The following is a 13,100-nucleotide window of genomic DNA, read 5'->3' on the forward strand; positions in this document are numbered from 1 at the left end:
TAAATATTTAATAAAAAAATGAGTGTTCAGCTCTTTTTATAATTCAGATCTGTTTCCATAATGTGAAGATATGGCTTTATGGTTTTGTGACGTAAATTTAATTGCACTTCACTTTTGGGGGCACACGCAGGAGAGAACTGTTGAATATTTTGATAATTATGCAATGTTTTAAAATAATTTTCTTCATTGTATTAACCTCCTTCCTTTATTTTAGATGTACAAATTACAAATGTTTTTTTTAAAAATTGCAAATTGACTTTTTCATCAAGTTTAATGTCACAAATAGAATTTTATTGGATATATAAAATAAATATTTGTTTGGCATGAGAGATAAGAGAAGTAGACTGTTCTTGTTTCCTGTTAAGTACATGTTTATGCATACATTTAAAATATGCTTATATGGTAAACAGATATGCAAGTAATTTAATTTAGCTTAGTTAGGTTTAATTTATTTAAGGCCTGATAAATATCATCTAATAGAGGTAATTTTGTTTTGGGTTTGAATAATTTGACATTTTTTTACCTGATATTTATAGACATAATCTTATATTAAAAAAATAAGTGCTATAACCAGTATATTCATTGATTTTCCGGATACTTTATATTCAGTTCTTCACATTTAGGTTCAGATGCTAAGTACCATAGAGAAATTATATCGAAGGCTGAAAAGAAGGAAACACAAAAATATCTTGAAACACACACTGAAATTTCTCCAGATTGTAGCTATGCTGATGATACTGCTGTGGATGATGAGGTAAGAGAAAAGAAACTGAGATAAATTTGGTCGTGAGTATTGGTTTGCTAGCACTATTGTAACAAAATAACACATACTAATTGACTTAAACAGAAATGTTTTTTCTCACAGTTATGGAGGATAAGAAGTTCAAGAACAAAGTGCTAGTGGGACAGGTTCTTTCTGAGGGCTGTGAGGAAAGAACTGTTTAAGTCTCTCTCCTTGGCTTGTAGATGACCATCTTCTGTCTTTATCTTCACAGTCTTCTCTCTGTATGTATGTGTCCAATTTTCTTCTTATAAGAACATGAGTCATATTGGATCAGGGGCTACTATAATGACTTCATGTTAACTTAATTACCTCTGTAAAGACCCAATCTCCAAATACAATCATATTTTAAGGTACTGGGGTTTAGGAACTTTCCAGATGAATTTTAAGAGGAACTCAATTCAGCCCATAAAAATATGTGTATGTGTCAATATTGACACCCAATACACAATTTTAAAGGTGCACAACACACTTAATGCACATTAGCCTTGAAACAATAGATGGGAAACTAGAGTTGGAGATTGGAGAAATTTAGAGAATTTGTGTAAGCTTACCTAGCTGTTAAAAACAGCATGAAGAATCCTGCAGCGGTATGATTCCAACATCTAGAACTTTTTTACCTTGTGAGATTTCCGTCATTAATTATAACTATTCTTTATGTGGATGGAAGTACAAAAATTAAATGAAAAATCTCTTCTGAGTTACCGGATTGAGCAGCAACCTTTCTCAAAGTCAGATGCATCTGTCTTCTGAAAGTTCTTCCTCTGTTTGTATCTACCTTGTACATAGCTTTTCAAACTGGTATCTCTAGAGTAATTATTGTATTTTACTTCTCCTGTACCCCACATCTCCTTCAAAAATTTAATTCTAGAACCTCCTAAACAATGTGTGCTCATAAATTTGTTGGTTAATATCATCATTCATGTAGTAGTCAGAGAACTGTGCTCATTACTTGTTTATGCTTGCTTCTTTAACTCATAGGAGAGAGGGAGAAAGAGAAGCAGAATGTGGGAGAGAAAAAAGAGGGAAAAAGAAAAAAGTGAGAAAGAGAAGGAAAGAAGAAATAACAGGGACTGACATAGAGAGACAAAAAGAAACAGACATAGGAGATTTTAATGAAAGAGGAAAAAATAGGGGAAGGAAACAGTGAATATACACAAAGATAACAAACACAGAAAGACAGGAACACAAAGAAAGAGCAGGGGAGAGAGGTGATAAAGGAGACATATTAAAATAGGTACAAATCAACAGCAAAAATAGAACAAGTGGGGGTCGTAGAAAATCAGTCAAAGCTGAGAAGTTTGGCTGGATGGTTTTGGTAATTAGGCTCAGAGCACTCTGGACTAGCCTCACCGAGCTCAACCACCTCTTAGAATTCGTAACTATTCCATTCATTGTTCATTGCCCAAACTGAGTTGGAGGCCTTAGTCAGTTCCTTAGAGCTATGACCAATGCTTTAACACTTTGGGAGCAAGGTAGGGCTTCCACCACTCAGTGCATAGGGGGGACAAGATGGGGTATGTTTCCAATGAGGAAATGAAGACACGATCATCACATAGGAAGTTGGATTGTGTTCCCTGTATCAGATACCAAGCATGAATGCCAGGCCCTGTGGAATTATTCTGTTTAAATGCCACATATCAGGCATTTTATTATTCAGATAGGCTTCAGGTTCTGGGATAAAACACAACTACTCTTTTTAAAAGTGTGTCTAACTCTGCAGTGATTTCTAAACAATCTTTTAACTCTTACCTCATTGTTAAAGTCAAAGATACATAATTTCATTTATTATCTTAAACTCTTTGGTGATTTCAGACTTTAACGGAGCTCTTAAATAAACTGATGGAAACAAGACAAGGCTATAAGCTGCGCGATCTATTAAAAAGGGGCATTGGATTTCATCATGGTTCAATGGAACATGCAGAAAGAGAAGTTGTAGAGTTGCTTTTCAGACAGCATTACATTAAGGTTGGTGACATTTGAGTATAACTGTACTAACAGCACCCCCTTCTTTCTTTGGACTGAGTAGGGGGAAGAAATATACCCTACAGCATTCAGGGAACACACGCTATCTCATGTCCCTGTAATTTCTCCACTTACAGTGATACTATACTAATATTTTAGCATATAATACTTTAAAATAAATGTTTAAATCACTATATATTACATATAATTTAGGATACTCCTTACTCTGCCTAATAGTATATAATTAGCATTTTATTAGTTGACATGATAATAAGCATTATACAAATGCTCCATTTTATGTATAATATACATATATATGATTTATGAAACATTCTGCAAATATTAAATTGTTTTGAAATGACATTGGCTTATAATTTTGCATATAAAGGTATATAATTTTACATTTCAGCGTCTGTATGTGCAACATTGTGATGAACACCAAGAGTCTACTTTCTATCCACCACCATACAATTGACCTCTCTGTCTGTTTCACATAACACCCATTAACTCTTCCCCTCTGGTAATCATCATTCTGTTGTCACAATATACAAATTGTTTTTATTTTGTTGTTTGTTCATTTGCTTTGTTTCTTTACCTACCACATATGAATAAACTCTTATAGTGTTCATTATTCTCATTTGACTTATTTCACTAGTGTAACTCTCAGTCATCCACGTTTTCACCAATTGTGAAACTCCATCTGTTTTTTTTCTAGAGCTGATTAGTTTTATTGTGTGTATGTATTGTGTGTATGTGGATATATGTGTATATACACACACACATATATATACTATATATATATATACACATATATATGCATGCACACACACATTACATACTGCATTTTCATCCTTTGATCCTTTCATCCTTTCATCCTCTTAGGTTGTTTCCAAATGTTGCTTGGCTATCATAAATAATGCTACATTGAAGATAGGAGTGAACATAGCATTTCAAATTTGTGTTTTTGTGTTCTTTAGAAAAATACCCAGAAGTAAGATAATTGACTCATATGATATTTCTTTTCTTGTTTTTTTGAGACATCGCCATACTACTTTACATAGTGTTGACACCAATTTGTGTTCTCACCAACAATGTACAAGGATTCTGCTTTGTCTACATCCTCACCAATACTTGTTCTTTGCTTTTTGTTAATAGTCATTCTGACAAGTACTAGTGATATCTAATTTTGGGTTTTGTGCACATCTCCTTAATGATAAATGATGAGAACAATTTTTCATGTGTCTTTTGACTATCAATATGTCTCTAGTGAAATGTTTATTTAGATCTTCTTCCCACTTTTTAATCACTATAATGTTTTTGATGATTTATATGAATTACTTATAAATTTTGGATGTTGACCTCTTATAAGTTATATGATTTACAAATATCTTCTCCCATTTAGTAGGTTGTCTTTTTGTTTTGATGATGACTTCATTGTGCAGAAGTTTTTCAGTTGGATGAAATCCCATTTGTTTCTCTTCTTATTGGAAAATATATCACTAAGACTGATGTCAAAGAGCTTGCTGCCTCTGTTTTCTTCTGTGTTTGATGGCCTCAGGTTTTATATTCAAGTATTTAATCCATTTTTGATTAAGATTTGTGTATTGTGTAAGAGTGGTTTTGTTGCATTCTGCAAGTGGCTGTCCAGTTTTCCCAATACTATTTATTGAAGACTGCTCTTACTTCATTGTGTACACTTAGCTCCTTTGTGGTGAATTGTCCATGCAAGATGATGATTCCTCTCAATACTGTTCCATTGATCTGTGTGTGTCTTTTTATTATAGTGCTCTGCTATTTAAATCACTATAGTTTTATGGTACAGATTGAAGTCAAGAAGCATGATACCTCCACTTCTGTTCTTTTTTCCCCCTCAAGATTGCTTTGCTTATTATAGTTATTCTGTGACTCCCTGCAATTTTAAGATTTTGGGGGCTCTATTTCTGTAAAGATATTATTAGGATTTTTTTCTAGCAATATTTTTTCTTTGTTTTTCACCTACCATCTATAAGTTCTTTGAGCTTTTCCCTTCGTTTCTCCCTTGAGAGCGCACAAATTTCATTTTGTTTATTTATTTTCTGCTATTTTTAGTAGGTATTTTGCTTTGTAAAGTGTCATACAGATATCTGTTAAGCCATTTGGTCTCCTCAATTAAGGTTAGTTTCCTTATATATTCTGTTTTGTTGATCTATCTTTATTATCCTAGTATATTGTGTTGTGTCAATATCTTTCTTTAGTTCTATTAGTAAGTACAGTTATAGTATTTTTTTTTAAATCTATTCATTCTAGTTGTAGCAGTGTCACATTTCTGCCATCTTTGTGGTGTTCTGTTTTGTATCATTCATTATTATTATTTTAAAAGATTGATTTATTTATGCATACAAGAACTGGGGTGTAGGGCAGAGGCATGGAGTGGGGGTGGGAGGATCCACCAGAGACAGAGTGGGGAGCAGAACAGGCAGATTGACTGAAATACACTGCTGAGGGGAGCAACGGGTGAGTCAGGAGAGGTCTGCTGTGCCATGTGTGTTGCTCCCTGGCCGGAGATCGAACTCGTGCTGCAGTGGCTGTGGCTTGCTTCATAGGTTGCACCTTAACCCCTTGCACAACCAGGGAGGCCCCTCAATATTTTTTCTGCTAAATTGAGACTTCTTAAAGGATATCTTTTTTTGCTTGAGCATTTTTGATTTGCTCTTTTGATTTTCTCATTTTTTAGTTTTTATGGGCTGTACTAGGGAGTTTCCTTACATTAATAAATAGGCTATATCACTCCTATAAAAAAACGTTGTAATCCTAGATTTTTTTATATAGGATATTTAGGTGTCTGTTTTTTTTAACCCCCATAGATTCATGCCTTTGTATCTGTTGATGACTGCAGGAACTGGGGCAGTAGGGCATGAAAGCTTACTTCCAGTTAGCATCATTGTTTCAAATTTCCTACTGCGCTGCAGGTAACCAAATTGTGCGCTGGGTATCATCAGTGATCCCCACTCCTAGCCAATTTCTCAGCGAAAATGTCTCCCATTGTGTCTTGTCAGCCTCAATGCTCAAGTTGGTTGAGCACAAGATATAGTACTGGGTGAGGACTATAGTTGAGACAGGACCACAAGCTGTGTGTTGAATTATCGGTGCTGTAGGCCTGGTCCAGCTGCAAAGAACTGTTTCTCATGGCAAGTGGGTGGAGTAACGTCAAATCTAAATTCCATAGAGTTTTGTTAATTGAAATAAAATTCACATGAGTTCAAGGTGTGCAAACTATTGGTTTGTTATATTTGTACATTGCAATATGATTATCACCATGGCATTAGGTAACACCTCTAAAAGGTACCATAGTTATCGTTTCTTTTTTTGTGTTATTAATGATTACAATTTAGTTTCTCAGCAACTTTATAAAGTTTATAATACAGTTTTATTGGCTATAATCATATGAACAGGGCATGAAATTTCCAGATTTATTTAGGTACTAGTTACAAGTTTGTACCATTAAATATCTGTCTAAATACCCCGCACTCTCAGCTGGTGGCAAGGCCACTCTACTGTCTGTTTACACAAGTTCAACTTTTTTAGATGCCACATGTAAGTGATACCGTATGTACTTGTCTTTCTCTGACTCGTTGCAACATACTTTCTTCACGTTCCATTCATATTGCCACAAATGACAGGATTTCCTTCTTTTTCACGGCTGAATAATACTGCCCTGTGTTTTGTGTATAAGTATATCACATCTTCTTTATCCAGTCATCGATTGATGAACACTTAGATTTAATGCTTAATATGACCTGGTTACCCTATCATTTTTTCTTCTTAAGAATTAAAAAAAATATTTATTTATGCATACAAGAACTGGGGTACAGGCCAGAGGTGTGGGAAGGTATGTGAGAGGATTCACCAGAGACAGAGTGGGGAACAGAACAGGCAGATTGATCGAAATACTGTTGAGGGGAGCAGTGGGTGAGTCAGGAGAGGTCTGCTGTGCCATGGGGTATTTCCCTGGCTGAGGATAGAACTTGTGCTGCAGTGACTGTGGATAGCTTCATAGGTTGCATCTCAACTCCTGGTGCCACCAGGGAGACCCTTAAGAATTTTTTAATGTAAAAGTAAACCTCCTTTTATTTAAAACTAATTGCCTTTACTAATGGAAAATAAATCCAAAAAATGAATCCTTACCGAATAGCTTTGATTTCACATCATTTTATAATCTGATAATGTTAGATAATTGTAAGAGTAAGGACATACATTTAAATGAATGCATATCTCTATGAGACGTCTATTTTTTTCTTACAAAAGAAAATATGGAGTTTGAATTTTTCTGTCACATTAGATTCCAGTGGTCTTTCTAAGCTAGTAAATATGTAATGCCTATGTGTACATCTATCTAACCTATGTGATTGTTTTCTAATTTTTTTTAATATACACCCACAGGTGGTAATAGCTACCTCATCCCTTGCATTGGGAATTAATATGCCATGTAAATCTGTTGTTTTTACTGAAGACTCTTGTTTTTTGGATGCCTTGAACTTTCGTCAGGTATTTATACTACATGTCTTTTCTTCTTGTATACATAGGAATCTGGAACATCCACTCACTAAGCCAGGATATTTATTTTTATATAAATATCCTGAAACAGTGACTGTAAAAATATTTGAAAATGAGCTCTAGGTTATATAAGAGGTATATAACCTCTTATGAATACTATTGTATTTAAAGATGTCTTAAGCCATCATTTACAAAGCAGATTAATTTACTTGAGAATAATCCTGTTTGATAAATATTATTCAACTTAAACAAAAATACTCTGAAGAGATAACCACATCTTTTGAGGATCCAATTTGTGCCAGATGGTGTTTACACTGTTCTTAGTTTAGGCTGGTTTCTAGAAATATATTTATAAATGAGACTAAAAATTGACCCTCCCAAAAATTCATCATCTTTAAACATAGGTATTAATAAACAAAGATATATACAATTTAATAATGTGTTCACAAGATAAAATAACATTTTAAACTTTTCTAAATTTACTCTATCAAACAACAGAGAACTCTTTCAGGATTTTGGAAGTTCAATATTTTATATGATTTATACAAATTAAACACTAACCATTTACAGAGACAAAGTCTGAAATTACTTAAAAATTATGTCATCTTCTCTTTAGATGTCTGGTCGGGCAGGAAGACGTGGAGAAGATCTTGTGGGCAATGTCTTCTTTTATGGTATACCTTTACCCAAGGTAGAAAGACTCTTAAGATCTGATGTGCCCAAACTGAAGGGTCAATTTCCTTTAAGCATATCATTCATTCTCAGACTTATGATGCTAGTTGCCAAAGCAGATGACAAAAAGGATGCCAAAGCAAAGGTACTTTGTTTCATGTTATTTAAAGTACTTTTATAAATATAATGATCACATCATCTTTATTCTAAAATAAATTGCATAAACTGAAGGGACTAAATAATGTGCTATAAATAAACTGTAATATTTCATTTTATTTTGCAATACTCCTACTCAACAGAAAGTCACTTTTATGTTTTCAAATATATGGGAAATTAGCCTATGATCTCCTTTTTATAATTATTCCTGGAGTCCGTGTACATTAGAAAACTTTTTTCTGTAAATAGCCATGATCTATAAACATTAAAAAATTGAATTTTAAAGAAATAATTAAGGGTTGAAGAATGTTTAAGATGAAAATGCTAATAATTCTTGTGTTCTACCTTATGTTTACCTTTTACCTCCATACATTAAGTTGTAATTATTCATTTATCCATCATTTTTGTTAACATTTTTTATTACATACACATATAATGAAAATACTATGAAATATCTCAAGTAAATATTATAATCTTAATAAGTAATATAATAAAGAAATCTGCAATATCTAATTTAAAATGCAAAAAATATATCATACTTTTTATATATAAACCTATATATGTGTGTGTGTGTGTATATATATATATATATATATATATATATATATAGTCCCATGATCTATAATAGAAATATTTCATTGCCCTTTTGTTTATTATATTTGGAAGACATACTATAAATTAACATCTAACTTGGTATTTTGATATCTGCATATATAGGCAATATCAGCTCTCGAACATTCATTGATATCCTTCAAGAAACCAAAGATTAAAACCATTATAAAATTATATTTTATATATGCTTTGCAATTTTTGGTCACAGAGGTAAGATTTATACCTATTTTCATTAAACTGTTAGCATACAGTACATATTTAATTGTACTGTACTGAACTCAGCTTTATTAATAACTTATTTGTTTGATATTTCTGAGAACTAAAAACTGAGGTTAACCCTTTAAAACTGATTTATAGGGTTACCTGAATCAGCAATGTATTCCCATTGGATTTTCTGGATTTGTGTCTCATTTGCACTACCATGAACCTTCAAGTTTTGTTTTTGTAAGCTTACTGAAAAAAGGTTTATTTCACAATTTGTGTGTTCCAGAAAATAAACAAGGTAAGTAAATATTAATTTTCCAAACTTCTACTCATTAAATTGTGTACACATACACATATGCACATGTACACACATGTCTGCACACACACAGACCTAATATGTGTATTAACATAATCCCACTCATTCCCTAAGACTACATTCACTTTGGATGGTGTCCCATTTTCTAACTGCTTTTTCTATTAATGTATTTTGACTTTTTTCTTATTTTTTATATCATTAAATATGCTTACTAAAATTGTAATGTATAATTTTTTGTGGAGAATAATAATGCAAATATATTTAATGATCATTTAATATTTAATAGACTTTAAATATTTCAAAATAAATTCTTAGGATAATAAAGGCTGTTCTTCTGAACACATGAGACATTTTTAGTATATATAGCTATTGAAATAAATTACAGTAATATATGTAAAATCACTAATTTTGTCCTTTTATATATGGTCATTAACATGAAAATTAGGTTTCTTATGATATCCTGATATTTAGGTTCTGATTATTAGCTGCATCATAACATATGGAAGTGACACTTCAAAGTCAAATATAAGCTGTAGGGTTATAGTGACATAAAGATTTTGCCATCTATAACTTTTTCCCTTTCTTAAATTATAAACTATTTTCCCTTTACTATAATTATTACATGATGACATAAACTATAGAGAGAAATGAAATGATATTATCCAAACTCAATGCAAATAGCTGGGAATAGCATATATAGGTAATAGTCCACTGTATGTTATACTTTTGGTAAATTACCCACTTTATTATAATAATGCAAGAATAAAGTAATATAAAAATAATTAAAATAACATCTGATATGCCTTAGAACTTCTAAGAGATCAAATGATAAAGCCTAACCTATTGGAATCTTTATATTTCCATGGAAGGATCACAGAAAGTAGTCATTATTGAAATTTACTAATTCCACAATTATTGTGTGTGATATTTCACAATATTAAAGAATAAACTGAAAAAAATTTTCTATAAAGCTGTTAGTGTAAACGCACGAAATTGACTATTTTTTAACTTGAAATTGGATATTTTGGGGCCTCTCTGGTGGCGTAGGTGGTTGAGCGCAGTGCTGTGAAGCTGTCTGCAGCCTCTGCAGCGCGGGTTCAATCCCAGAAGGCAGTGGAGATACACACATGGCATGGCAGACCTCTCCTGTCTCGCCTGCTGCACCCTTCAGCCGTGTATTTCAGTCAGTCTGCCTGTTCTGTTCCCTGCTCTGTCTTAGGTGAATCCTCTCACTCTCCCGCACATCTGGCCTGTACCATGGTTCTATAAAAACAAATAAATCTTAAAAAAAAAAAAAAAGAAATTGGAAGTTTCACTCTTAATGCTCTGCATTTCTCCCATAGTGTGAGGCAGGTGTGTCCTGTTTCAAGTTCTCATGGGTAATGTGTCACTTTCTCATTTGTTTCTTGACTATGATAACTGTGATGAAGTGGTTATCAGGGTGGGCACGACTCTGTCAAATACTGGGGCAGATAAAAATTTAGCAATCAGATGTGAGTTTTTCCTCAAGGACACTTAGTTTCTAAAATGCTACAGGATTTGGACACATCCAAATGTGGGAGTTAAATATCCCAGGGAGTGAAAGTACCAGAAGCAAAGGCTTGTCACTGGAGCAGAAGTCAGCTCTTTTTGGATTGTAGTATGTGCCAAAGAGAAAAAAAATGTAGGTTAGCCTATGGCCTTGAGTGGCAGATAAGGAATTTGGAAAGCAGTGTAAACCCTTTCTTACTTAGCAGTTTCTGAACAGAGATGGAAAAACAATGGAACAAAGAAGCAAAGGAAGGTTTAAAGCCAATGATGGAATCCAAGATAATTCTATAACTTCAAGGCAAATGTTTGTTTTGTTTTCTTTTAGAGTATTTTTTTATTAGATTCTTAAACCTCAGAGTAGGTAGAAGGATACCAACCATTTATAGCAATGGGGAGTGAATTTGCTTGTATTATGATACGAATTATTATAATTTATTAAAAATTCACTAAACATCTGCAAAATAAATTTTTCAAATGTGTCTTACCTTAAAATTTTTAGAGTGGATATTAAAAATTGACTCAGTATTTTCCTAATAAAATGATGATTTTTCTTTCTGTGAAGTTTTGGAAAAATAAACTTTTTATTTTAACAGGCCCAAAGAAATTTTCTGAAAATGTGATGGAAAAGTTAGTGATAGTGTTGGCACATCTTTTTGGAAGAAAATATCTTCTTCCCTGTGTGGAAGACTATAAAAAGCAGCATTCTGATTCAGTGGTAAGGAAAAAAATATATTATAGTTGTATTATTCTAATATCAATTTTTTTATTATCACTCACTGTAATTACTTCTTTGTCATTGCTTTGTCAATTCTTACATATAATGACATCTCAGATGAGGGAAGTATTGAGGTCTTATTTAAAATTGGAAAGCCTTATTTCTGATACAGAATTTTTTTTTGCATGCTACTAACAATTTATTATTACCTTGAAGAGGATTTCAAACAAAATTACATTGAAGAGTAAAATTATGGCCACTCTAACAATTAATTTGAAACAAAAAGACATGAATGTTCAGTTTAACAACCCTTTGAAAATATTGTTCTGGGAATTCCACTCATTCCCAAGTGACAAGGAATAAATATCTATTGGAAAGGTAAACAGAGTGGGAATGGCATGTAATAGAGTATGTTAAAGGCACATTCCTAGACTCCCTCCCTGCGTGGCTACTTAGCACATAGATGTTCTTAAGAAAATTCATTTATTCTTTTTTAATTAAACTTTTTTATTTTCTTCCATAAAATTCATTTATTCTTTATCCCATTTACTAACTGTATATTGGAAATCAAAACATCTAATTCAAATGTTTGCTATATTGCTCCACATGAAAAATAATAGTGGTTGGCATGTGGGATATACTCAATAAATGTTAACTCTTATTTTCATAATTGTTATTTCTGGATGAAACCACTGGCTACTGAAAAAATAAAAATAATCAACTGGAATACGATTACAACTAATGACAATTTAATAAATGTTCAAATGTAAAACCACTGTAATAGTTATGAAAATTACAAAAAATGTAAAATAATCTCATCAACAGTAGAAAATGGAAATGAAAAAGATACTGTAATTCACCTGTTAATCTGGCAAAGATTGGAATTAGCAGTTTTGTTGCTAGGACACTAAATAGCTACAAACTTTAAAATATTCTTTAATTTTAGTGTTTCTACCCTTATATTTAAACTAATTATATAATCAAATATACAAATAAAAGTGATAAACATATATTAATTAGTTTCCTCAGACTGCTATAGCAAATTACCACAAAATGGGAGATTTAGACAACAAAAAATTGCTGTCACACAGATCAGGAGGCCAAAAGTCCTGGTAGGCAACAAAAATTTGCCTCTGAATACTGAGGAGAAAATCTGTTCAAAACTCCAAACTTCTGGGGGCTTGTGGGCCACCTTTGGTGTTCTTGGCTTGCAGATATAGGGCCTGATCTTTGCCTCAATTTTCAAATGGTATTTTTTGCCTGGGTCCAAATGTCCCCATTCTTAAGATTACCAGTCATGGTATGAACTTCTCTTAACCAATTATGTCAGGTTGCATTCTGATGTACTGGAGCTTAGGCTTTTAGCACATGTTTTTTTGAGGGATGCAATTCAACTTATAACATTAATTGTCCATAATTGAAGATTGGATGCCACCTATATGTCCAGCAGTAAGGGAATAGTTAGATGAATGTTAGCTTATTTATCTGGTAATATTATGCAGCCACTAAAATTCATTTGTAAAAATATTAGTCTATGACATGGTCCAGATATAATGTTGATTATAAAATTAGACCATCTGTCTGAATACTACCACCTAAACTGTACATAAAATTCT

At 32.6% G+C, this 13,100-nt stretch overlaps 1 protein-coding gene across 1 annotated transcript in view; it reads left to right on the forward strand.

Annotated features, from left to right (window-relative positions):
• The window catches only part of LOC311169905 (putative ATP-dependent RNA helicase DDX60), a gene marked incomplete at both ends in the record, with an annotated part of 100,731 nt that overhangs the window by 38,350 nt on the left and 49,281 nt on the right, over nucleotides 1-13,100 (forward strand). The window contains 5 exon segments of the mRNA XM_084232150.1: nucleotides 610-754; nucleotides 2,597-2,749; nucleotides 7,166-7,270; nucleotides 7,896-8,096; nucleotides 9,077-9,221. Of these exon segments, the coding sequence (XP_084088276.1) occupies nucleotides 610-754; nucleotides 2,597-2,749; nucleotides 7,166-7,270; nucleotides 7,896-8,096; nucleotides 9,077-9,221 (749 nt within the window).

The sequence above is a fragment of the Talpa europaea genome, assembly GCF_964194135.1.
Source record: "Talpa europaea genome assembly, chromosome: 4".
In the NCBI taxonomy this organism is placed as follows: domain Eukaryota; kingdom Metazoa; phylum Chordata; class Mammalia; order Eulipotyphla; family Talpidae; genus Talpa; species Talpa europaea.